Raw genomic sequence first — 27,730 nt, 5'->3', positions numbered from 1 at the left:
TGTTAATGTTTCCCTCCTTTTATCCTTAAAATAAAAAAAAAAATTAAAAAAAAAAAAAAATAAAAAATAAAAAATATCCCCTTCTCCTTTGTAAGCAACCTCTCCCCCAAACTTAGTACCTGCCAAATCTTTGCCACTGACTTGTTTCTATAAATAATTCTCTCATACCAAAAAATATCCCCTGCTTCTTTGTAAGGACACTCTCCCCCAACCTCAGAACCTGCCTTAGCGCCTAACTTATTTCTATAGTTTTCCTTTTCTGGACTGTGATATAAACGAACTCATATAGTACCTAACCTGGCTTCTTTCACTTAGCATACTACTTCTGAGATTCATATATGCGGCGTGTATACCAACAGTGTGTTTCCTGTTTTGCTGAGTAAGGCCATTATCTCTTTTTTAATGATTTTGAATAAAACTATGCAAACATGCACACTCAAGTGTTTCATGGGAACATAGATTTTTATTTCACTTGGGTAAACATGTAGGAGTTAATCCAGGTGAAAAGTATACCTGGATTAGGATGAGAAGGGTGAAGATGGTAAGAAACAGGAGTTAGAATACATTTAGAAGGGAAACATGGACTAGATTGGTGATAGAGTAGATCTGGGGTAGGAAAAAGAAAAGTCAAGTATGAAGACATTTTTCTGGAAAAATAGGAAGCATGAGAGTGCCAATTACTGCCTGGGTGGCTGAGGTAGCTACAGGTTTGAGAAGGAAATAGAATTTGATTTTATTTATGCTAACTTTGAGCTATTAGTAGATAATCTAGTATACATTTATGGTTTGTTTAATTAAAGACCTTTAGAGTAGAATCTGTATCTTTTACTAATATACCATTTCCTGTAATAGCAAGAAAGTGGATCAAAATATTTAGTTTAGAAAATTTGAGAGTGTGTTTTGACCTCTAAATTCTTCAGTGAAAATCAAGCTGTCATAGGTGCAAATTTACAAGTGCATTAAATTATCTGTATCCTACAAATAAATACTTGTAGAGTACCTATAATTTAGGTGAATACAGCATTGCTGTGACAGGTAAAATCAGTATAGATATAATAAAGAAATTCCACTTTCTTGAGAGCATAAGGCAATTTCATGGTTAATGACTTTTTCTACATTGAATGTTTCATTTTTTGTTTCTGTCAATTATTGTTATATATTCCTTTATTCTCTAAGGTCACACTCTTAAATTTCCTTTAGTCTCTTAAAACAGTGTGGTATAATCTCAAATGACAGTATCATTTTAACCAGGTTCCAATGCTAGAAACAGTGTTTCAGATTTGATATTGCCTCATCCTCAGAAAAGGATCTCAAAGAGCCAAATCAGCATTACCTCTTTGTCTTTCACATACATATGTTGCTTACCTCTGTCATCTTTCTTTCAATGCATCTGTAGCCACAAGCAATAGAAGTCAAAGCACTTTAAACTTACGTATGATCCAAGACAACTACAGATCTACTGGATGTTTAAGAGATCAAATTCTGGTATCAGAGTGAATATGGTATAATAGCGGCAGGAAAGTGCCTCATTAAAGAAACTCACAAAATGCTATCAACTCCTCTTAAGACATCTTTAATCTCTCAACAGGCAAATTTATGTCTGTACCCCAAAATATTTGATATTTTGCCAGACTGTATAGATCTCTAATCACCAGGTATACTTTCCACAATACCTCTTTTCCCAGATATACCTTAGTAAGATTTTCCTTATTCTTTTCACTGCCTATGTCCTCTTCAAGACAACTTATATTTTGTTTTTTATGACTAACAGTTCCTAAATAAATACTGTCAGGTAATTAGAAACAACGTAAAGTAAAAGGAACCCACTGGGCTGAAATTGTATGTTTGCTTTATCTTACCATGAGGTAAGGTAAGCAAGGGAAGGAGCACATAATCTGGGGTTCTTTTAGCAGCTCTACTATGTTACCAAGAAACTTAGTTCCTTCTGTCCTTCAGCTCAGATATGGACCATCTTACAGTCATAAAATGGCTGCTCAATCTCCAATATCAGGTTTGCATTCCTTTGAATAAGGTTTTTTAACTTGTATTTACAATACTGATATTTGGACCAGATGATTGTTTGTTCTGGGCACTGTCCTTCTCCATAGGACATTTTGCAGTGTAGGGCCTACCAACTCCTGTTGGCTAGAAGTCAGTAGCAAATCCCAGTGGTAAGAACAAAAAATATGTTGAGATATCACCAAATTTCCCTTGGAGGTTAAACAAACAAACAAACAAATAAACAAAAAACAATCAGCCCTGACTAAGAACAGTCTGCAATAGAAGAAAAAGAGAATGGACAAAAGACAAAAAAGAAGAATGACAGTGGAGCCCCTTATACCCACTCCTCCCACCATCTCTGTTCTAAGTGAGGGTTTGTAAGGAAACAGATTTAATGCAGGACACATAAATTTGTAAGATTATCTTAAAATACTCACCCACAAAGTCAAATGTAGAAGAGTGCAGAGATCTGTCTGCGCACTAAAGATCTAAAAATACAGCTGTGGGCTTGGATTCCACAGCAATGTCCTACCCAAGTCCAGCCAAAAGTCTGGAGCCCATAGCAATGTCTCCTGCAAGTCCTATCAGGAGGCCGAAGGATCCCTGATGGTAGACCAAAGGATGTGTGCCAAAAGCCCAAGGGCTGGTGCTAAAGGCTAGAGAATCTGTACCAAAAGGTTGAAGGATCTGTGTCAGAGGCTGAAACATCTGCACTGGAGCCAGAAGACAATGCTCAAGATGAAAGCAAAGACCAGGGCTCGCCCAAAGAGAACAACAGTCATCCTTGGCAACAGTGAGGACCCAAGCTTCTCTGACAAGAAAACAACCAAACTTCTTCAGGAAAATCAGCACGAAATCCTCCCTCCTATCATCCTTTTATACTGTTCTGACAGTAATCCTCAGGTGAGTACTCACCATTCACAACCATGCTGACACAACCCAGCTGGGTTTTCCCACTTAAGTTGACCATTAATTAATCCAACACAGTCTCTGAAATCATAACGAGATTTCATAGACAGCCAAAGGGTAACTTAAATCTCACTGGGTAGAACTGTATTCCAGTGCCATCCTCTCTGAAAATAAGGTAGGGTAATGCTGGTTATGTAGCTAGCAACTGTTATTCTCAGTAAGACTGGCATTCAGTTAAAGTGGAAAGATCGTAATAGATGGATAAATGAATAATGGGCAAATAGCATTCTCTGCCAGAGAAGGCTTTAGTACCTTATATTCAAGACAACTTTGTTTTGCTCTTTAAACTGACACTCTTGAGTATAACTTTACAAATGCTTCCAAGATTTTATTTTATTTTATTTTTCGCTTCCAAGATTTTAAAAAGGAAAATTTACCTCTTAAAAGTACACTTTGCAAAGGCATTTTTTCCCTCTCGAGAACTGGTTATACTTGTTTTTTCTTTTTTTTTTAAAGTTATCTCCTTTTTCTCTGTCCTTCACATAAAAGTTAGACCTTTGGATATTATCCCCAAAAGTCATTCGTGTTCTGTTCATTTTTTTCCCTCTGCAATCTTGAGCCACTGGGGATATGCTCTTGAGTGTTAATTACTTCAGGTATTTTGTTATAGTAATATGAAACTGACTAACTGAGACACCAACCTTACAATCACCTCCTGCCTTTTCAGTACAGAATTGTGTATCTCTTACAACTGTCAGTAATGCCAGCCTGGAGGTATTGCTGATGGTAGCAGCTCAACAACTGATATATGGCCAGCTGCCTTTGCCTTATTGATAAAATCTGAAGTGTAAGCTTCCATATTAGATACAATTTAAGACCCCATTTATAAGAAGTCACAATAAAAGGATATGTTTATTCAAAGCAGTTTGCTGGAATACAAGAGTCCTTCCCTTAGGATTAAGTGGCATTCCAGATGGAAGGTAAAATTGTGAAAAAGGGAGTACCAGAAGAAGAGAACTGGTGTTATTTTTAAAAATCCCTAGCAACAGAGGCTAGTCTCAAAAGGTTTAGCACATAGATGAAGTAAACCACACAAAAGTACATTATTGAAATCAATGTCTGACTCTTTTTTTTTTTTTTTTTTTTTTTTTTTCTCCGGTACCGGGTATGTCTGACTCTTTTACTATTATTCAGACATTAATCTCACAAGTTTCATTATGAGTAATGACAAATGCTCCATAAGAAATCTGAATACCCACTTTGTGTCAGGCACTTGGTCATATTCTTGATGTGCCTGACTTAAGAATAGACAGTCTTGTTTTAACCTTTTTCACCTGCATGCCACTAAAAATCAGGTTACAAATTTGCAGAACAGATAGAACATTTATAAAGTAACCTAGATTTTAAAAAAAACTTCTAAAATAATAAAAGAATGCTTTACATAATTTACTAGAAACTAATAATTTATTTTTCAAATTAACCTTTTTTAGGATGTGGGATAATTTGATACATTTTAGAAAGTATATACTCTTTGGATACCTTTTATGAAAATCATAGAAGTTAGCCCCACAAATCAAAACAAAAAATCTTAATAAGGCAAGGAAGGGAAGCAAGGAGAGAAACAAGAGAGAAGGAAACAAGGAAGAAAGAAAGTGAGGGAAAAGGGAAGGAAATTATTCTTTTCTAAATCGTAACAAAATATCATCAAAATAAAAAGATTTTTCATAGCTAAGTTGAAAGGTAAGTTTGAACTAATGCAAACAGATGACAATGGGTGACACTAGTTACACAGAACAAATAGTTCTTGTCTCTACCGCTTTTTAATGTAACTTTTGGGGAAGTGAGTGAAGGACAAGAGGATAAGCCTAATAAGAGGCAAGGAGTTAAACAAGGAATGTCAAAGCATCAACCCAATTCTTCAAAATGGCTTCCTTCCATTTGAACATCTAGTATGTTACAGGCACTGACAAGAAGGCAATTCCAAAATACATGTTGAAATTAGACATAGGCAATATCCCAGGAGGTCCAAATCTTTAACTCCAGATAAGAAACTTCTCAAAAGACTTGCTAAGACAAGGCATGCTACCTTCTGCCTTATGACATACATTGGGTGAAATACATGCTACTGTTCTTGGAATTAAAAACATGAAAGAGTGGCTGGGGCTTTAGCTCAGTGCCACAGCGCCTGCCTGGCAAGCACGACATCGTGAGTTCGATTCCTGGTACCAGAAAAAAAAAAAAAAAGAACAAAAACAAAAACATGAAAGAGTCCAGTAAAACCAGTATCTAACACTTCCTTTCATTCCTCTTAAGTATCCAACTTCTAACAACCCAATTATTTTTCCACATAATCATTTTGGAGTTAGTATTCTTTTCAGAGATTCGATCATCCCAGCTTTGTTTACAAATTTTTTCTAAAAAACAATGCTTATAAACAGAAAATATGCACATACAGAAACAGGATATGTGATAGATATACAGAGTGTAACATGTTAGCCAATGGTCAGTAAACCAGATACTTGAGAGTGTTGTAAGTGTAGAGGCAAAAGGAATCTCCCTTCTAACATTCAGCTCCTCAGAATCATACTTCATTTTACATTATCTCATTTGTAACCAACAGTAGTTCTTCAGCTTTTCATTTTCACTAATTTTAAGTGCCTCTTTCTTCCAGTTGATACTTGCTGTTCTTCTGTCAGGAACACTCTTCCCCTGGCTCTTTATATGGCTGATTTCAAACTATAAAACATTTAGAAGGCAATGTACAAGAATATTTTATGCCTTGAAGGAAGGAAGGACTCAAAAAGCACAAACCGGGGCTGGGGATTTAGCTCAGCGGCAAAGCGCCTGCCTGGCAAGCGCAAGGTCGTGAGTTCGGTTCCCGGTACCGGAGAAAAACCAAAAAAAAAAAAAAAAACAAAAAAAAAAACAAACAAACAAAAAGCACAAACCGTGAAAGATTGATAAATTCAACTACCATTAAATGAAAAACTTCCATTTATCAAAAACACCATAAAGACAGTAAAGACAAGCTATAAATTGCTCAAAGATGTTTGTAACACATACAGCCAACAAAAGACATCCAGATTATATAAAAATTTCTACAAATTAATAATGAAAAGAAATTGCTCAAAAGAAAAGTGGGCAAAAAGCTTGAAAAAGGTATTTCAATGAAAAGGCAAATGACAACGTACGTATGAAAAGATGGTTAACTCCACTAGTTATCTCAGGAATACGAATTAAAATGACTATAACATATTGTTTGTAACTGTATGCTGCACTTCTGGCCTCCAAAAACTATATCTACCTTTGCCCTTGAATTTAGTCCTACCAAATTACTCATTTTGACCAACACTGTCAGCTGTGCTCCTGTTCTATCTAACTACTTGAATACTTCCATTTTTGCATTTTGGGAGCCCTTAGAGTCCAGGGAAGAAGTCTAGCACCTTTTTGTATGACCCCTGTGCAGAAGCTACATTCAGAAAGAGGCCTTGAGCCTGAGGAAGAGAGAGAAGCTCAGCAATGGCTGTGTCATAGCCCGCATGTTATATAGTTGCATGCAGCCCTATGAGCGACCACAGGCAAGATCAGCAAAAGGCATCCAGCTAAACTTAGCTCAACTGTAGATTGTTAGTGCAACAGATAATGGAAACAAAGTTGATATTTTGTTTTCATCTTCACAAAACCTGAAAAGGTAAAAAAAAACCTACCAAATATCCTGGGGCGGGGGAGAATCTATGCAGTTAAATCTTAAGACTTTTCTTTTTTAAAGAGAATATACTTACTAGCATTTGAGGTTAGTTAACTGGATTTCATGATATTTATTAGAAGTCTTTTGGCAAAGAAAGGAATAGGGAAGAATAACATGTAAGATTCGAATAATAAAAGTCAATGTGACTCTTAGTTGCCCAGTGTACTAAAATAATTGAACAATCTTATACAGAATACTATGTAGCCATAATAGAAAATGCCAAAATATTTTAAGTAGCACAGAATCCAAAACTGTAAGTACACAACTATAAGAATTACATTTTTCAAATATACAGGTAAGAATCAGAAAGATTTCACAAGTAATCATTATTATTCAGTTTAGCCCAATGTGATGATCTGGAACAGGCATGCGTGATTTTCAAAAAAGTATACAGAAACTGATCCCTTCTCTCATGGTGGTAGCAACTGATCTCTAATAATGGTAATTTGTGTAATTATCTGAATAAATAACTATGATAAATCTAATAATGGATAAAACATTGATAAGCAAATTATTCAGAAGTTAGTAAAAACTGGTGCCAACAAAAATCAGTATCTGAAGTTACTTTCAAGGCAAGTGTCCTGGATGTTAGAATAACGCTGAAGTTAATTTTTGTGCATGGTATGAAGTAAGGGTCTATCATTTATCTCTTTTTGTGTTCATCACATCATGTTTTGCTGAAAAACTGTTCCCTCCCCCATTTAATTACCTTAGCACCTTTGTAAAAAACTCAGTTCACCATAATTGTAAAGGTGTGTTTCTTCATTCACAATTGTGTACCACTGATTTATGTGTCCACCCTTATAGCAGTACTACTTGAATACTATATGTATTTGTTGTTTATTTCTGCATTACATTTCCACCACAAATGCAGTGGCTTAAAAAAAATAAACTCATTAGCTCACAGTTCTGTGGGTCAGAATCCCAGGTAGGTTTGGCCAGATTCTCTCAAAGACTGAATTCAAGTTGTCAGCATGCTGTGGTCTAATTAGGAATTATTGATGAATTCTCCATGGTCAGTCAGACTGTTGACAGGATATAGTTTTTTGGTGGCTATAGGACTTAAATTCTCTAACTCTTTTGTTTTGTTTTTTGCTATTGGTCATCCTAATCTTGGCTTCTAGTCCCCTCTCTCTTTAAAGCCACCAATGATGTGTTGAATTCTTCCCCTAATTCAAGTTTCTCTGACTTCCTCTTTGTTCACAACTGGAAAAGGCTTTTTTTTTTCTTATGTGATTAAATTAGGTATACCTAGATAATCTTTTTACCATGTATCATAACATAGTTCTCAGAGTAAAAGGAAGAGAAGGCAAAAGTCATGTGGGCCACTTTAAAATTCCACCTACTATTGCATAGCTTTAGAATGAAATTTTGAAATTATAAAAGCAACCCTCCACTCACTCATCTTTCTTAAACTGTTTTGGCTACTCTGATTTCTTTGTATTTCCATCTAAATTTTAGGATTGTTTTGTCAGTTTCCATTAAAAAGAAATTATGAAAATCTGCTATAATTCTGATAGAGATCATAAAAACTCTATAGATCAATTTTGGAAGAGTCGCCATTTTAACATTTGAGTCCTATAATCCATGAACTTGAAACCTATTTTCATGACTTTAGATTTGTTTAAATTGTCTCTCAGCAATTTCACTGTACAAGTTTTATACTTCTTTTGTTAAATACACCCCTTTTCAATTGCTCAATGGTACTAACCAGAAATGGAACTGACTTTTCTATATACATCATGTATTCTGAATTTATTAGTTCTGTCAGTTTCTTTTTAATCTTTAGATTTTTCTACATAGAGGGATTATGATATTTGTGAACAGACTGTTTTACTTCCTTTCCACTAACTTAATTTCAGAAATACATAGGAAACGTGTTCCAATATAGCTCCTTTCCCTGCTCTATACAAATGCACACACATGCACACAGCATCTTTATATTGTATAAGCTGCCAATATCGTTTCTAATATTGTTTTACTCGGGTACCTGCAACATTATTTAAAAAGAAATACACAATTACCTTTATTGGTAGTCTTTATTTCTCTGTGAATTTAAGCCACAGATTTATGTTACTTTCTTTTATCTGAACAGACTTTGATTATGATTTATTATAAGACGAATATACTAACAATTAATACATTTAGGAACATCTTTATGTCACTTTCATTTTTTTTTTGAATAATAGTTGTGCTTAATTCTAAAGGTAGCCTAGTTCTTTGAATATATCATATCACTGCTGCTGTCCTGCATGGTTTCTGAGGGGAAGACAACTGTTAATACTATCTTTGTATCTTTTTCCTATAAATCTTTTGCTTTGTGAGGAGCTTAGTATAAAGACCATGACACCTTAAATTTGTTTTCTTTGTCAATTAGAAGTACTGTGATGCTTCTTCGACTGGCAGTAACATTAGGGATTGTTATAGCAAAGTGGTACTATAACTCAAACATAGCTTATATTAAATTAGAAAAAAATTATATACATGTTACACATTAAAATGCAGTAAAATACATAGAATAAAATTAGACATAACATGATAAGGAGCTTTATTAATACATGACTATATGTTGGTACTTAAAGAAAATTTAAGCAAAAGAATTAATGAAAATAGTCAGAGGATATGAATTCTAAGGCTCTGCAGCCCACTACCAAACTCTTTTAATAAAGCTATAGGAAGAACAGTGGTAGAAATCACTAAGAGACATTAAACATGTATTGGCAATTATTTATCTTTAGCATATTTTAGATTCCTGACCAGTACACTACTCAATTCTATTTTAAAAGACATGAAATAAGTAATCATGGGGAAAATGAAAGTTTCAGTAACAATGTCTTAACCAAATCAGAATAGCACTGATTTGTCAATATATCTTTTAGCCCATAGCTTAAAAGTGATAATTTTACTCATTTTAAAGAAAAGACAGAAATCCCCAGAAAATTCTAAAGCTATTTCTTTATATTTACCTGCCAAAATAATGCACGATTAAGAAAAATAGTAAGGTAGGTTTGTACAGCAACATTTTCAAACTAGAATAGAGAAAGCTATTCAAAATGCTAAAGAAACAGTACTGAAGAAATACATTTTTAAAACTGTATCAAATAAGACAAAATTAGAAGTTGTAAGTACTATGGTCTGAGATCCCTTTTAGTTTAGATTCATAATATAAAAATAACACTCAGCTGTGGTAATATTCTAATATGTACATTTGCCACAACTATGATTATTACATCCTTCTACATCTAAGACTAAGATGATACAATGGGTAAGCACTATTTCTTAAAATGAGGTAATGAAGTGATGCACACATATCAATGAAATATTTCAATCTAAATAGAACAAGTAAAGAATATCTCTTAGAACCCATAATGCACAACTTGTAAAACTGAATGAATTACAAAATGAACAAGAAATGCATTCATCTTTGAGAAAAAGCAAGAAAGAAGACAGAGAGCAAACAAGAAAAAAAATGTACCCTGTAGATGAAGCATTTTATTTTCAAGGAAATAGCAGAAATCAAAATACAAAATCATAAGCTAGGGTATGGACTTAATAAAACTATGGAGAAGTACGGACTTAATAAAGCTGTAGGAAATCCTGTAGGATGTAATCTGAGCAGAAGGCAGCTTAAACACACACACAAAACCAGAACAAATCTCTCAAAGTCAAATAAATGCCTCACAAAAAATGAACTACCATTCTTCAACACAAAATCTAGACATAAAGTTAAAATTTGTTATTTTGAGAATAAAATTTTATGTTTTTTCTGACACTGTTTGTGGCTTCTTACAAGGAAAGAAATAGTTCTCCCCACCTCTAGTATGAATGTATTTTGCTATTCAAAAACCTATATGTCATATGAGGAGCTAAGGAAAGTTGGTTATGAAATAAGGATATCTGAAGAAAAAGTTCAACAATTTTTAGCTATCTCAACTTCAGCCTGTCTTTCTTGCTTCACAAAACTATAGAACCACACCTCTGAGCTCCTATTTTACCTTTGACAACTTGCTAGCTCTATTACTTGACCAAATCACTCATTCCTCTTTTGTAAAATGGAGATGATAATTTACCTTATCTCATTGGGTTAGGAACAAATGATTTAACATGTGTTATGGAACATATATAAATATGTGTTAAATAACAATAAAATATATTTATTATACCAACACTTTTTAGATTCTGGGTATACAAACATCAATGGAATAGGATGCTTATTTTCAAAAAACCATGAAAAAGGAGATGAATAAATAAAAAATGATTATAAGAGTAATAAAGGTGCTTCACACAGATGATCACATTCTATTTGTGGGTACGTGTACATGTAACTTCACAGCAGGGGAAGGGGAGAGAATCAGGTCAGTATTCCCATTCAGGTGCAGAGTCAGCACAGTGGTGTCCTTCCTGAAGTGAAGTGGGCTTAGCTAAATTTACCAATTCCACTGAGGAAAGAAGAGAAGGTGCTTATCTTCATACAGCTTAGAGAAGCCATCAAAAAGAACAGGCCACACAACATAGGAAATAAAGTGACTATCTCCTCTCAATATTAAAAAAAAGACTCATTTCTCTAGGTTTAAATGGCAGAGCCTATCAATGGCCTTTAATTTTTGGTTTCATTTCCATTTATTTTAAGACATAATCTAAAACTTGATCACTAGGCATCTGCTAAAAACACAGTTTAACAATGTTCTCCTGATTACATTAAAATGAAACTTCAAAAGTATCTCTTTTTGAGGGTGTACTTTCTACAAGAGCTGGACAACTGTCTTAGTTACTTTTTGTGTTGTTGAGACAAAATACCCAATGCCCATAGTTAAAGGGGGAAGATTTAATTTGGCTCACAATTTTTAGACGTTTCAGTCCATAATCAGCTGGTTTCAATACAGAGTGGCATGGAAGAGGGCATCACAGAGGAGAAACAATTCATGGTGAACAGAAGACAGAAAGCAAAAGGCACCAAGCTACAAGCAACCATAATAGCTTTCTTCTGCTCTATTCATATTCTATCTAGGCTACTTGGCTTGGGGTGTGTGAAAAACCAATCAGTGGACTAATTTGGTATTCACACACTCTTAATCCTGGTGTCCTTAATCCTACCACTGCACCATGAATCAATCCCAGTGTCACACACTCTAGATCCAGCCACCTCTGAAAAGTCTGACCTATGACCACATAAAGCTTTGGGCGGACATCTAGACACAGCAATAACATTCTGCCCCTGCCCCCCTAAAGATTTATGCAGATCCTCTTATGTAAAAGGCATTTAGTCCATATCCAAGAGTTGCCAATGTTCTAACAATTTCAGCATTGCTGAAAAGTCCAAGTTCAAAGTCTCCTCTGAGATTTAAGGCAAACATTTTGCTGTGAGCCCCTGCACAAATGAAAAAGCAAGTTAAACACTTCCAACATGCAATGATACAAGATGGACATTTCCATTCCAAAAGGTACAAAAAGGAAGACAGAGATGAATGGAAACTGTTATGGTTTGTGTCTAGATGCCCCCTCACCCCAAAGCCTCATGTAGTCATAGTTGGTTTTTTTTCCAAAGGTGGCTGAATCTACAGTGTGTGACGTTAGATTAGGATGTATGTTTATTAAATCACTCCACTGATTGGTTCGGCACTGTCCTACTCCTGGTAACCAAGAAAGAGTACAAAAGGGGCAAAAAAAGGCTGATAGGGTCCTTTGTTTCCTTTGCTATCTTCTGCCCACCAAGAACTATTTCTCCTCTACGATGCCACTCTGCCTTGGAGTCAGCAGTTTATGGATTGAAATGTCTAATAACTGTGAGCCATATAAACCTTTCTTCCTTTAACTTTGGGTGTCAGGTATTTTTGTCTCACCAATAAGAAAAGTAATGAAGATAGGAACAAAGCAAATCCAAAATCCAACAGGTCAAACATTAAGTCCTATAGTTCCATGTGTGGCATCTGAGGCAATCTGTGGCAAGATGTTAACTCCAAAGGCCTTGGGTGACTCTGCTGGTGATTGTAGCTCTCCCAGCTTGTCTCTGGGGCTGGCTCTGCTACCTCCTTGTAGTTTTCCTCTGCTGATCCACGTTCCTGGATTCTCCAAACTTCTGTTGTCTCCACTGTACTTTCAGCCTCACAATCACAGCTTCATACATTGCCCTGTCAGGCAATGTGCCTGCCCTCCCAGGCCTTCTTCAGAAACCTGGGTAGAAGCCTCCCTGATGTCACAACACTTGCATTCTGCATGCTTCTAAATCCAGCACCACATGGACAATGACAAGGCCTGTTGCCAGCTGGAGGAGTAGCCAAGGTTTCTTCTCTCTTGGCTGTAGGAGTCAAGTCCTAAGGAACAACTTCACTAGGCTGCCACCATTCTGGAACATGGTGCTCTCAGGCTGTCTTCTCAAAGGAGTTTTCACTTTTTTCAATTTTGAGGCTGCAAAGAGGAGTCCTGCTGGTTCTTGTTGTGCCCTCAGGCCATCTTTTCTATTTTCTTGATCCTTCTCAGCAATCAAGAGCTCCTCTGCTCTATCTTTCTAGTCCATAGCTTTATTGGTGCTTCCTTTCTGGTCAAACTCAAAACACTTCAGATCATTCTCCTGGGCTCTTTGTTTTTGATTCTCAACACAGATCTAGCTAAAATTCCCCAACCATAGTCATGCCACTGCCTCAACATTAGTGTGTCTTGAAATTTCCTCTGCACCCTTAATCTCAGCCTCAGGTAAAGTTTCTGGACATGAGCAAAATGCAGACAAACCTTCTGCCAAGGCATAACACACAGCATCTGCAGTCCAACAATCAGTACAGTCCTTTTTCCAACAGAAACCTCCTAAGCCTGGTTTTCACTGGCATCATTTCTACCAACATTTGGTCTTCCAAACTCTGTCCAGAATCTCCCATCAAATATAGCCTAAAGCTTTGCAGGGCTGTTCTTTCAGCCAGCGCCTCTGAACCTTACCAAACTCCTTCCCTAAGCCAATTCTAAAGGCTCCTGAACCACAGGGTCAGGTACACTCTTAGCAATGACTCCACTCTTCCTACCAAATTCCATCTTACTTTTCTCATTGCTGAGACAAAATACCCAACGCCCAAAGTTACAGGGGGAAAGGTTTATTTTAGCTCACAGGGTATAGAGGTTTCAGTCCATAATCAGCTGGCTCCAATGAAGGGTAGCATGGCAGAGGGGCAGTGCAGAAGAGAAACAGTTCATGGTGACCAGAAGACAGAAAGCAGAAGGCACTAAAGTTACAAGCAATCATAGTAGCTTCCTTTGGTCCAATTCATATTCTATCCAATCAGTGGACTAATTTAATCACACACCTTTAATCTTAGTGCCTTAATTCTATCACTGCATCATGAATCAATCCCAGTGTCACACACTAGATCCAGCCTCCTCAGAAAAGCCCCACCTATGACCACATGAGACTTCGGGAAGACATCTACACACAAGCCACAACACCCACATTTTTTTTATTTCACTTCAGTTTTGTGTCTCAAGGGTAAGGTTAAGAAAGACAATGTTAACTATGATTGGTCTCTATGAACCCTGAAATCACTAGCCTAAATTTGAATCATAAACTAAGAGTTTTATTTCTCCACAATTTCAGAAGCAGATAGTAAAAGCGTTTTAAGTGGTTAATTAGATGTCCTTAGAGCTCCTGTCCTGTGACTATTTCTTTTGTTTGTTGATTCATTTTTCCTTTTGTTTGCTTGTTTTTCCTTTATATTTTCCTTCACTGACTACTACTTGACTATCACTATATATTTTTAAGGTGGTAAGACTCAGTCAAAAGTTCCTCAGTCTCCTGTTCCACATCCTTGCCTTCAGTTTTGTATCTTCTACATGCACATATGTCATGCAAGAGTACGCAGAAATATGACACCAATGGCCAGAAATGTGATCTTCATATACAATTTTCTTTAGCCTGCCCAAAAGCAATAGGCTAGGAATACCTTCAAAACTTCAAAATAGCAGGGAAAAATAATCTATTTGAAGATTTAAACTCATACAGATATGAAAAAGACAGCTCCTGGTAAGAAGTACCTTTACAGCTTGTTCACATTATAAATGGCAGAGCTCTGATTATTCATTTAATTATATTACTTGGTGATATGTGTGTCCATGCTCTTATATATAAGCACTCATATGCCCATGTGATTAATACATAATATACAAGGGACGAATGAAAAATATGGCAAATGTTTAAATTTTAAAAATGTATTACAGAAAAAGACACATTGCCATAAACTCTTATCTTTCTTGCCACTTTCTTACCAGTTCTTAAAGTCTTCTTTTATATTCTTATGAGATGTGATAAAAAATAGCATGACGCTGAGTGCCATCTAACAGAAAGGCAGGTTTATAAAAACATTACCTACTGTGTGTCCTCAATCACTTTAATCAGTCGGCACCATGTGAATTCTGGTTCTTTCCCAAAGTCAAAATGACCATGAAAGTTAGATGTGTTGAACTGAATTAGGACATTAAGGCAGCTAAGACAGTAGAACAAAAAACACTCATGAAAAAGGAACTGCAGAACTGCTTTAGAAAGAGGCAAGCAATGGGTAAGTGTTCAAAACAAGGAATATTTTGAAGGAGATTAATGGCAATGTGTCTTTTACTGCAATAACTAAATTTTTTTCAAATTTAAATACATGCGGTATTTCACAATCACATCTCATATATGTGAAATGTTCCAATTTTCTCCAGTTAAATTTTTGACACATCATCTAGTCACTTTTATTCTAAGAATTACAAACATAAATTAGAAAAGGCTTTTTAGTGCTTTCCAAAGAGGCAATGAATAACAAGTAGTCCACTTGATTTTCCTCAATAAGCAACAAGCAGTGCATTTTCTTTTTCATTCCTGCTGTGTTTTCAAACTGAGTTCCCCACTAACCCACAACCTGCTTCAAGTTCTCATTCCTGACCACTGGCACTAGGCACAGCAAAGGAAAAGGAAAGAGAAAGAGCAAAAGACAAGAAGAACTCAGTCACATTCTCTATTTGTATACTTTATGACACTCTATATAGTGTGAGTCACCTAACCTAAAAGGCAATGACGCTGCTGACATCTTGCTGATCTGTTGAAGACAAGAAAGGATAAGAATAAAGATGCTTACCTGTTGCTCTTGCATCTTAGCAGCACTACGTTCTGAGAGAGACATGGTGAGCTTCTCCTGCTGTTCTGATAGGTATTTCTGATAGAGACTTAGAAGTTCTTGGCATTCTCTATACTGTAGCTGAAGAGGTGAGATGGAAAATTAAGGGAAAAAACAACTAAAAAAATTGATTCAAACTGCATACATAAGTACTGCTTTTTCAGATTCCAATAAACAAAACAGAGATAGAAATGCAATATTTCGTAAGAGAGTAGGTGAGCATAAGGTCAGCAGATGAAAACAGTGTTGCATACTCCTTAAGATCATGAAAGAATAATTCACAGAGAGTAGCAATGGTTACCCCAGTCAAGAGGTATTTGCCTCTCAATTCTTTAACTCTGAAAAATAAAACAGATCTAGGAACACACAAAGGAATTCCTACTTCAAGCCATATGAAAAATAAAATGGAAATAAACCACTGATCTAAATGTAAGAGTTAAAATTATTTCTCTTAGAAGAAAAAATAAAAGTGCATGTTTGTGACCTTGGATTAGCGACAATCACTTCTAAGCACAAACAATTAAAAGAAGTAGATCAATTGGATTTAAAATTCAAAACTCTAAGAGCTTCAAAGAACGCTAGTAAGACACTAAAATGACAGCCCTAAGAATAAAAGAAAATATTTGGAAATCAATATATGATACATGACTGGTATCCAGAATATATAAAGACCTTATACAACTCAACAAGAAAAAGGATTATTAGCCCAACTTAAAAATGGGAAAAGTAGTTTTCCCAAAAGAAAATATATAAATGGTCAATAATCACTAGAAAAGATGCTAGACATAATCAGTCATTAAGGAAACAGAAATTGATAGCACAGTGAGAAACTACTTCATATCCACTAGCATGGCCATGGTAAAAAAAAAAAAAAAAAAAAAAAAAAAGACTAATAATAGCAAATGTAGATAAAAATGTGAAGAGACTGTAACTTTGAACATAATAGCAAAGGTTGAAAACAAATGTAGGAGGACTGTAATTCTGAACATAGCTAATGAAAATATAATAATGTACAACCGCTTTGGAAGATAATTCAGCAGTATTTTAAAAAGACACACTTACTATGTAACCCAGAAGTATTCTTCATAGGTATTTACCCAAAAGAACTTTTCCCCCAAAGCATCTCCACACAAAAGCATGCATATTCAGAACATCATTAACAGTGAAAACCCCCAATGTCTTCCAACTAATGGAATATTGGTTGGCCATAAAAAATAATGGAGTAATGATACTAACCATGAAAACATGTTAAATGAGAATGATAGCCAAGAAGGCCATAAAATGTATGACTTTTTATTTATATGAAATACCCAGAATAGGCAAGTCCTCACAGAGAAAATAGAGTAGTAGCTGGCAGAGATTAAGGGTGAGGAAAAGGGGAGTAACCACCATGCACAGGTTTGGGGGAAAAGGTAAAGAATATGTTATGCAATGAGGGAGCAGTGGTGTTTGTGCACCTTTTGGAATATACTCAAAATGTTTTCAGTGTATACTTTAAAGGGGTGATTTTTATTTTAATTAAATCTCAATAAAGTTGTTGAAAAACAAGTATGAATTAAAAATGATGATATTGCTCTGCTAAAAATAATTACTATCTAATTTACATAGAAAGCTCCTAACTATATTAAATATAAAGGGATTGTAATTTGTCTTTTGTCTTGTTTGTTTTGTATAACATCAGCTAAATCCATGCTTTATTAATAAAATCATCACCGAAGAATTTTCTGTCCATATATATCCATATATTCTTTATGGTCTGGTATAAAGAGCATGGGAACCTAACCTGAGGTACCCTCTTTCATAGCTCCTAAAATTTTGGAAGTAATCAAGATGAAAATAATCAAAAAAGTCACCCAACTTTGTAGACTAGGTGTCTGGAAGACAGCCAAGACAAAGTTCTGTTTCTTATTTCTCACTGTGGTAATTTCCTCCTAAGGCTTCTTTTTTCCCTTCTGATAATTTCTGGGATCTCCTTCTTAACACTTACTTATGTATGCTATTGATATAATAATTACTGTCCAGGGCTGGGAATGTAGCTCAGCAGCAAAGCACCTGCCCGGCAAGCACGACACTGTAAATTTGATTCTCGGTACCAAAAAAAAAAAAGAATTACTGTCCAATAGGATTATTTTGCATAAATACTTTTTCAATAGGTGATCATCAAGAGTGGGAATAGTATTTCTTAAATATCAAAAATGGTGACTGGTTTCAATATTCCTTAACATTTTCATAACCTAATCATTGCTTCTGGGCAGATTCCTGCCAGATTCCTGCCTCTAATAACTTTTGTCAATCATGACTGCATAAATAACCAATTGTTTCATTATTTTCATTATTAACCTTTGACAAAAAAGAAGCAAGAGATGGGTTATAGAAGGAGTCCAATGAAGGTTAGGTTACTAAGCTTAGAGAATACATTAATCAGGAAGCTTATTGAATATTTTGTGTCTTAAACAACAATAACAACAACAGAATGAACTGCGGTCTCAGTAAGCTAGCAGGTTTTTAAAGCCAATCTGTGCTCCAGCAGACTGGATTAACATTTCTATGCTTTTTGTTATCAAGTTCCAAAACACTGTATGACTTTTGGTGGTCTCAGGAGTCTCTGCCTGTTATTGTGTATATAAAAAATTTTGTATTCAGGCTGTTATCATAGGCAGTAATGTTTGTAATAGGTGAACATATTAGCTTGGTTATAGAATATGAATTTCCCTCCAAAAAAATCAAACATAGCTATATAGCCTAGGAGTTAAACGTCAACATTTGAGACAAATTGTAAGCAAATTCATTTAAATATATGCCATGTGGCAGACTATAAAAACAGGTACTATAGTCTTATCTTTATCATTTTTTCTGTCTTTCTTGATATTACCAGATTTCAAAATGCCCCACTTCTCCTTCTTTCCTAGCACAATGAGACTTCAGCCTTCCATCTGGAGAGAACTTATATTAGGAACATATAAATAGGGGAAGATGCCCTCCTTCCCTATTTGGTGAGGTATAATGAAGTGAATATACGTTTGACTCAATCCTGGGCAAATGAGTGCAACAGGTCCAGAAACCTAAAGAGTGGTGTAAACCAAACCATGGCATGAATTCAACACACTGAGTCTGCTTAAACAGCATTTAAAAACAGAGGTAAATAAGCAGTCATGACAATCACTTCAAAGAAAGACTATTTCATAGGATAGCATAAATATAAATTAGTATTACACAAGATCACATCAAAACTTAAACTATCAGCTAAAATGGGAAATTTTGCACAGCTTGAAGGCTGAACTCTAAAATGCACTACACAGAAAAATAAAACTAAAGATCAGAGAAGACAGAATAGGGGATGAGGGAAGGAATAAAAACAAACCTCTGTGAGGAAAAACCACAGGTGGAGGGAGGAGGAGTCAGAGATAAAATTACTAGTGGGCTGGGAAAGTAAAAAGAGACTATTTTAAACTAGAAGAACTCCTCTGGTCCAGCAGAATCCCATCCTTACTGTATTATTTCACCTTGTCTTATATATGTGCAATACTAGGATAAGGTCCTCGTGATCCTTACTTAATATAGAATCAAATGAAGGATGGCTTCTGTGAGAGGAAAAAGAGTGAATCATTAAGTTAAAAAATCCTCACTTATTTTTTAGAACCAAGGCTCTCTGGAAAATGGGTGAACCCCATTCTGAGATAGGGAAAGTTCAGAGTGAACTTGCAATGCCTTATTATGCTAATAAGAAAAGTAAAGTGTTCAAAGACAAGTAGTTGGGGGGCTCATCACAGGAACAGGAGCTAGCCTGAAAGGAACTACTGTATCATAGGCTAAACTTGGGACACTTTCTGCACTAAAATACAGAACTGTCCTTCACAGGTATTAGAAATAAAGGAACAAGTTAAATTATACCACAAAGAAATTGACAAATTTACAGCACGGTAGAGTCTTCAACAGAAGTAGCAACTGGCCTGAATTCTTTAAAAAGTTTGGGATGGGATTAACAAACAAAAGACATAACTAATGTTAACATAAGAAAATGTGTTGGTAAATGTGAAAAGTAGCTATTAAAGATTCTTGGAACAACTAGGAAAACTGTAATATCAACTTAGTAACAGCTGGTATTGTGAAATTACTGATAATTTTCTTAAGTATCATAATAAAATATTCTTGTTTTAGGAGATAAGTTTGAAGTATTTAGGGTTAACATAAATGACACCTGCCACTTTCAAGCAGATCAGAAATAAGAAAATAAATGTTATACATTTTTATAAATGTAAACTTTTAAGTAAATAAATATTTATAGCTATCTGAATGTATGTATTAAATTGATTTATACAGTTTCTATTAATTTATGTATACATAAGTATAAACATATACACAAGAGGAGTAAAGGACTATAGTGAGAAAACAATTACTGAATCTAAATAAAAGGTACATGGTAGCTCTTTGTAATAATCTGTCAACTTTTCTATATACTTGAAAATTATTAAGTAAAAAATTGCAAGAAAACTATTTTGAGTTTTTGTTGTTTGTATTTTTGCTTGTATTAGTCTCTTTTGTCCTCCTACTTCTACCATAAATTATCATGGGAGAAGCAGAAACCTAGAAATCAGGTTAGCCTCCTAAAAGCTCTCTAGCAATGCATGCATTTCTGTTCATTAAGTCAGGTGACAAACTGTTACTGAGTGCTCATCACACTTTCCCATGACATAGTAACAAGAATCTGTCCTTTGAGCCAGGAAGAGGCACATCCAAGGCAAAGGCACCAAAAAAGTTCGCACAAAAAGGCCTGCCAAACTTTCTTCTATTCATTTAACAAATGTTTTCTGAATACTATGTAACAGTCATAAGCTACAAGGCAGTAACACAGAGTGATTAGAAACACAGACTCGGGTGTCAGCCCAATATTACTAGTTCAAATCTTCTAGTACTCAATGATCTAAACTTGGGTGAGAAACAGAAAACAGGCTGTTGGTGAAAACAAAACAAAAACAAATCTTGATTACAAGATACTCTGGCTTGCAGAGCCAGAGAAGAATTTCACATAAAAGTTTATCCTCTAAACTGTGATCTATGCAGGAGTACAACTCACTGATATGAGAAGTCTGATTGATTCCTGACTGGAGTATTTAAACAGCTCCTTTAGAGGTTTCTAAGTCTACCTTGTTTTTGACAGAGTTTCAAAATCAAATGGTGCACAATGAGATGTATTATTTTCTGTTTTGCTCAGGTCATTAGGCCCTGAGATATTTTAAGGAAAACGCCTACACAATGGAGATTCCTCAATGGTTATTTTTCTAAATTTAAGGTAAGAACACTTACTTAAAAGTTTATATGTAGATATCCTCAAAAGTATGAATGTACCAGACTGTTTGAACTTTAATTTTTTTTATACTTTCCTTTTCACACCATATTCTTAAGAGAATATGCAATCTGAAGAATTCATCATAGACATTAAAGACAAGGTTGCAAAAGCATTTCTGCGGAAAGCCATACATTTTCTCTTGCTTCTAACCTGCTTAAATATTTATCTTTTATTTAAAGGCACCATGCTTCAGCAAGACCCAAAGTAGAAATATTTCCCCCATTTGGAAGGCTGCTTTAAATCAATTCAGCCTTTTGTAAATTACAGGAAATAGGCTAGCACTGTAAAAGAAAAAGCTGTTATCACACCCTTTCACCCAAGAGTTTCTTTATAAGGTATAGCACCTAACAATGAATAACACTTGCAGATTTCCAATTTCTAAAAGAAATTCATAATAATATACACCAACATCTCTAGACCCTGAAAGGTGATCACTGAAGTTGAATGAATAATGCTTTGTGAATCCTCTCATCCTCAGCCAGGAGGAAAACTTAGAAGCTCCTTAAAGAAAAGCCATCTCATTCTGCTCCCTATCTTCAAGCAAACGATTTGTTCTTGTCGTAACTTAAAACTTTCCATGAACTATTAATTTCAGTACATGGGATATTGCTCCTTTTTCATACTCCTGTATTTGTCTACTTGAACTATTTATGTTGCTATGTAAAGTCATTCATTTGAGTGGAAATATAAGCTGAGTTTCAGTCCCTTAATTTTCTCTTTTCCAAACTAAGTAATTCAGTGACACTGTTTTTCACATATTTCACCGTCCAACTCAATCGCTTTGTGCTTGTCCCTTCTTCAGATTCCTCAACAACCTTGTCATAATGAGGTATCACTACAAACAAATGGTTAGAATATCTGGCTGCCTCAGTAAAACCTCTGTCTGTGGGTGTGGTGCTTTTAAATTAAGACAAAGATATCAATTTAATTTTCCTTTTTAAAGAACCCCTCATCTGATTCTGTTACTAGTCTCATTTTACAAATAAATTTGCAGCAGACAGGGAACAACTTATCCAATGATACACTGTCAGTGAATTGGTGTGGTATAAACTGCTAGGACTGCTACCACAGTGTTTCTTAAAATGTAATATACAAAGGAAATCACCTGTGAGTCTTCTTAGACAGCAGACTGTGATTCAGCAGACCTGTTGTAAGGCCTAAGACCTTTTATTTCTACCACACTTCCAAGTAAAGTTGAAGCTGCCAGTCCCAGCAGCACACTTTGAAAATGCAGATCATCTTTCAGAACTTGTTTACATGCCTGTGGGAAGAGGCTCATTCCCTTTATGTTTACATATAATACTTTATTGGATTCCTTTGTTTCTTCCCTTTAATCCATTATTGCAATGTTTGTGAGTTTGTTAGGTCCCCAAAGAAGACACATAGAGGCAGACATCAGCAACAACAGCAAGCAGCCAAGGGCCGTGTCCGTATTGTCTGGCTTGTATATACCAGCCAATATCACGTTTACATTTCTGTACACCGACCTAACCATAGCCCGCAGTTGTCTGTGCTAAGTCATGGTTACATACACCTGCGCCAAACAGTGACACCCTAAGCTGTGAAGCACTCCTGAAGTGGCTCCACATATAATCAACTGCTTTTCTTTTGAAAAGAAGCATATGGAAAAGAACCCATTTTCTTCATTAAAACAAAAAACAATTTTTGTCTTATCGTAGCAGAATAGTATTTCCATTGTGATTGACTACTGAAGTAATAATAATAAGTAAATATAAACACTAGGGCATAATAATTTTAATTGGGAAAAAGTCCATGGGAAAAAAGAAACAATCACCTTTTCTTTCTACTTTCAAAAGTCACTGTCTACCTATCCCAAGCACACGTGTAGGCCTAAATTCACAGTATGATTTCTGAATTGAGTTCGACATTGCCAGCAGCTGTGGCCTTTGGCAAAAGGAGTCACACTGAAGTTCATGCACCTTCTAATACATTATGAAAATATCACCCAATACTTGTAATTTGAAGTAAAAATAACACAAGTTTAATAAAATAGGATTAGTAACTGGAGTAAAAAAGGACAAAGTTCTTACACAATGAAACTATATCTAATATTTTAAAGTTAAACTAGAAAAAGCACTAGGATATCCCATTACTTATCTCTTGAAAATGAGTGAGACTACTGATCATAAATTACTGCTCAGAAAAAAATTAATGTCTGTGTAGAAGTGTAATATCTAAATACTGCAAAGACCAAATATAAAGTATTTTATGAACAATTTTACTTCACCGGTACCTTATATAATTGACCTTATATGGACTGTTTAGCAGACAGTTTACAAATGGTACAGAAACAGATTATTTGCCTGACCTTTCACCCAAGAAATGTTATAAAGGAAGATCTCAAACACTCAGGAGAAAAGTTTTACAGTATCACTACGATTAAGGATTTAGGCATTTCTTTACTATTTACTATTTTAACACTACTGACTACTAAATTAATCCAAGAGGCAATATTTAAAAGAACAAGCCCTGAGGCCTAGGTTTTTGCTATATAAGATTAGCAATGAGACCTACTGAAAAATTCAAATAAACAAAATAGAGTCAATAACTGTTACTCTTTTTTATGTGTGACTGTCTTAAGCAATTCAGCTAGGAGGGAGAACTTTATCACATTTAGTCTCTGTCTAGTACAATGTTTATTGGAAAGTCTCAGCTAAATCAACCCACCCATTTCTACACTGGAAAGAGGAAAAGGACCTTTTTGGACTAAGACATTAAATAACAGGAGGTGTTCAGTGTTAGACAGAAAATAATTTTAAAAATTTTATTATATTTTTATTAATATTTAAGAAAAATAAATGCAGCGGAATTCTTGTAGATAAGATGAAATAAATACAATTTTCCCTATTCCTTTTATTCAACTAAAACATCTGGATGGGTATCATACCATAACAAACATAAGACAAGTCTGGAAAATAGAAAAAAACAGACTGATTAGGGACTTGAGAGCCCAAGGAACATCACAGCAGTGAGGTGCTTGGTTTTGATTTTGCTTCCTGTCCTATAGTAGGTATCAGAGAAGTCAGCAACTCAGAAATGCTAATGAGCAAGGATTTTAAAGAAAAATCCACCAGAAAAACCTGTTCTCTCTATCCAAAAGGAAAAAGAAGCCCAGCCAAACAAAACTTTTAGATGAGAACTGCCGGACACCAAAGAAAAAACAGTAACCCTACCACTAGACTTCTAGCTGTATCTCTGCCACCCTCTCTTCTTAGGGGAAACTAAATGGGGAGCCAGAATTTGAATCCTTACTTCTACCTTCTCCTCTACCCTCATAATTATTAATGGAGGCTTCATGAAGAACTTGGAGTCCTGCTCCCATCTGACTTTAATGGAATGTTCCTCTTTGCTAGTGTAGTATATGGAAAAGCAAAATGGAAAGCCAGGAATTTCACTATGTATCAGGAGCAATGAGTAGAAGCCACCTGGGAAGCTCCTTCTCTTCTCCAAAGAGGCCTAAGACTGGCTGAACTCTCATTCCAACCTAGTTGTAATGGGTGCCTACCCCAGGTGTCAAAGGAGGTCAAGTGGGGATGCTGAACTTTAATTTCCTAATGTGGAAGTAATGAAGCAGAGCCTCTTCTCTTTCCACAGGTGTGACATCAGAAAAAGTCTGCTAAAAGAGATGATCTAAGTAATGTTTAACATAATACCCTACATGTCCACACCAAAATGATACAAATGTGGGAATGGTCTGAAAAGTATTTTAAGCAATCATCTTGAAATGTGTCAGGGAGTAGTAACCATGTGTACACTTAAATGAAAACATAGAATCCCTAGTTTAAAAACATGAAGAATTAAGTGGAAATTTTAGAACTAAAATTACAATAATCAAATGAAAAGCTTACTGGGTGGGATCAACAAGGAATGGAGAGGACCTGGGAAAGAAGCAAAGAAGTTGAAAATACAACAGACTACCCAGTCTGAGCAAAAGAGAGGAAACAGACTGAAAAAATAAATAATACCTAAGGCACTTATGGAATGATAATAAAGATTCAACATCTGTGGCGTTACAGTTCTGTACCAGAAAAAGAGCAGAGAGAGAGTAAGGCTAGGAAAGTACCCAAAAGAAGTAGCAGCTGAAAATTTCCTCAATTTGGCAAGAAAAATTGTAAAAAATCTATAAACAGGATTATTCCAGCAAAATCCATGCCAAGAAACATCATAATCAAACGTCTGACCACTAAAGAAAAAAAAAAAAGAGAGAGAAAACATCTTGAAAGCAAAACAAAAGTACAGTAGTACCTACTTAAAGAGGAGAGTGTTAAATGATAGTGGATTTTGCACAACAGAAGGAAGACACATAACATTTTTCAAATGTAGAAAGAAACTGTCCATTTAGAATTTTATATCCAGCAAATACATCCCTTAGAAATGAAAGAGAAATTAAAAGATGAAGGCTAACTAAGAATTTATTGCCGGCAGGTCTGTTGTATAACAATGGCTAAAGAAAACTCTCTAAACAGGAAGGAAATGATGAAGGATGGCATTTCAGAACATTAAGAAGGAAGACAAATAGAGCAAAAATGTGGGTACATACAACAGACTTCCTCTCTTAAGTTTTCAAAATTGTGTTTGACAGGTAAAACAAATAAAATTATTTGTTTGCTTTCTGATATAAGTAAGAATTAAATACAGGCAATAACCACATCCAGAAGCAAAATATTTACTCATTTTAAGAATATTTTAATTCACTGAAAAAGTAGATGGTCACTATGAACTTTTAAGATATCCTCAATTTCTGCCAGGCAGGGGGCCACACACCTATAATCCCAGCACGCTGGGAATCTGAGACCTCAGTTTCCTCACAAGTCCTACCGAAACACATCGTTACTTTAGGTCTTTGCACCCAATATGTTAAATGAGTTAGTGGATAATGTTTTCTAACAAATGTCTCCACTGTGTTCCTATTTTCTTCTTCTATATCATTCAGGACAAATTATTCTATTTGTGTCTGATCTAAACATATTTTAGTTCATGCCCATAGGCCTTCAACTAAGTACATCCATCCTAAGAAATGTCCTCTTCAAACAATGCTTTTTTCTTAAGCTGCCAACATCTCTTCTTCTCATCATCAGACTTTGAAAATCTAACATATATTTAGGGTCTAACATGTATGTATGGTCTCTGCTTCTTCATCTCTAATTTTTTTGGTCCAATACAGTATGTTTTTCTCTCTCTCACTCTTTTTACATTGTATTTCTGACAAATGGTCTTTCCATCTACTGATTGCTAAATAACCAATCTGATTTCAGGTGTTATCCTCCTTGTTGGCTACGTCTTCTACAAAGGATCTTCTCCCCTAGTTTTCAAATTACTGGCCCATTCTGCTGCTTCTTCACTGGTCGTTCCTTCTTATGTCTGTTTTATTGACTTTATTTCATTTACTTATCATTAAATGCAGATATCCCCTCATATGTCCTAGACCCTTTTTGGTTTTTACTACCCTTCATGATCTTGAATCTATTACAGCTATCAACTTAATATATATACTGACGATCCCCAAACTTCTTAGCTGTTCAAGAAAAGCAGTGTGATATGAGGTTTTATAGTAGTCCCATATTACAAATATGATTATTAACCAGGAGAGTATGTATACATATTTGATAATATACAATTTATAAAATGTAGGTACAACAATTAATAAATCTTCAATTTCTCTAACCATCTGCAATAGTTACAAGCCAAAATATTAGGTTTTCACATTTAAATAACAAAAGTTAATGCTGAAAAATCTTTACTATCTCATTTTTCAGAGCATTATCATAACACTGCTAAATAACATCTTTTGTAGAAAAAGTACTAAGATATACCAGTTTCATTTAAAAAAACATAAGAAAATGAAAAAAACATAAAATTTACTTTACTAAAGAATACTATCTCATGATTAGTTCCTGACTTGCTTACCCTTTGATGTGGATCCAAAATAACATATGGTATAATAAAAATGAATTAAATTAGGATAAGCTATATACAATAAAAGAAAAATCATACCAAATACAACTAAGAACTATGTTATCCATCAAAATAAAATGTATTTTTATATAACCGGCATGAATAAGATTACAGTAATATCTGGTTTTCCAACACCAAAATGATTTGTTTTCTAGTTCCACCTATAGAATTTATGCAGTAATTATTTTAAAATGACTTACAGCAATGGAAAATTGCAAGTAACTCCTCACTCTGATTAAAGTCCATGTTATCACATTTATACTAATAAAGACAATAGGCTTACATTACTTCCATATCAACATTTTAAATAACCAAGGAGTTTGTTTATATCTTCCCCACCCCGAGTTTACGTAATGGCTCTGAAATACATAAACCATGGAGCAGGGCAGACTGCATTTTAAGAAATGCAGATGACCAACTAGACATCAGCAGGACTTGCTGAGCATGTCAAGGAAACATCTAAGAAAGGCTTTATACTGAAAACAGTGACACACCTAAATAAATACTGCAAACAAAGTTTTAGTTTCTTCATATAAGTAAATTTATTCCTTTAAATTAGACATATATGCAAAAAGCTTACAGTGATCTCCATAACAAGGTCCAGGCGCTAACTAGCTG

At 35.1% G+C, this 27,730-nt stretch overlaps 1 protein-coding gene across 10 annotated transcripts in view; it reads right to left on the bottom strand.

Moving 5' to 3' along the window:
• The window catches only part of Kiaa1328 (KIAA1328 ortholog), a 293,177-nt gene that overhangs the window by 152,716 nt on the left and 112,731 nt on the right, over window positions 1–27,730 (bottom strand). For 8 of the 10 annotated variants that reach the window (XM_013510276.1, XM_005372830.2, XM_005372829.2 and 5 more), the window contains one exon: window positions 15,751–15,878. The exons of 1 other annotated variant lie outside the window; for it this stretch is intronic. In XM_013510276.1, coding sequence (XP_013365730.1) covers window positions 15,751–15,878 — 128 coding nt within the window. The remainder of the gene's footprint in view (window positions 1–15,750; window positions 15,879–27,730) is intronic. One more of the 10 variants, XM_005372826.2, reaches the window with a different exon arrangement.

Source organism: Chinchilla lanigera, unplaced genomic scaffold (assembly GCF_000276665.1).
Source record: "Chinchilla lanigera isolate Chin_1 unplaced genomic scaffold, ChiLan1.0 scaffold00001, whole genome shotgun sequence".
NCBI lineage: Eukaryota > Metazoa > Chordata > Mammalia > Rodentia > Chinchillidae > Chinchilla > Chinchilla lanigera.
This window is presented reverse-complemented; position numbering and strand designations above follow the sequence as displayed.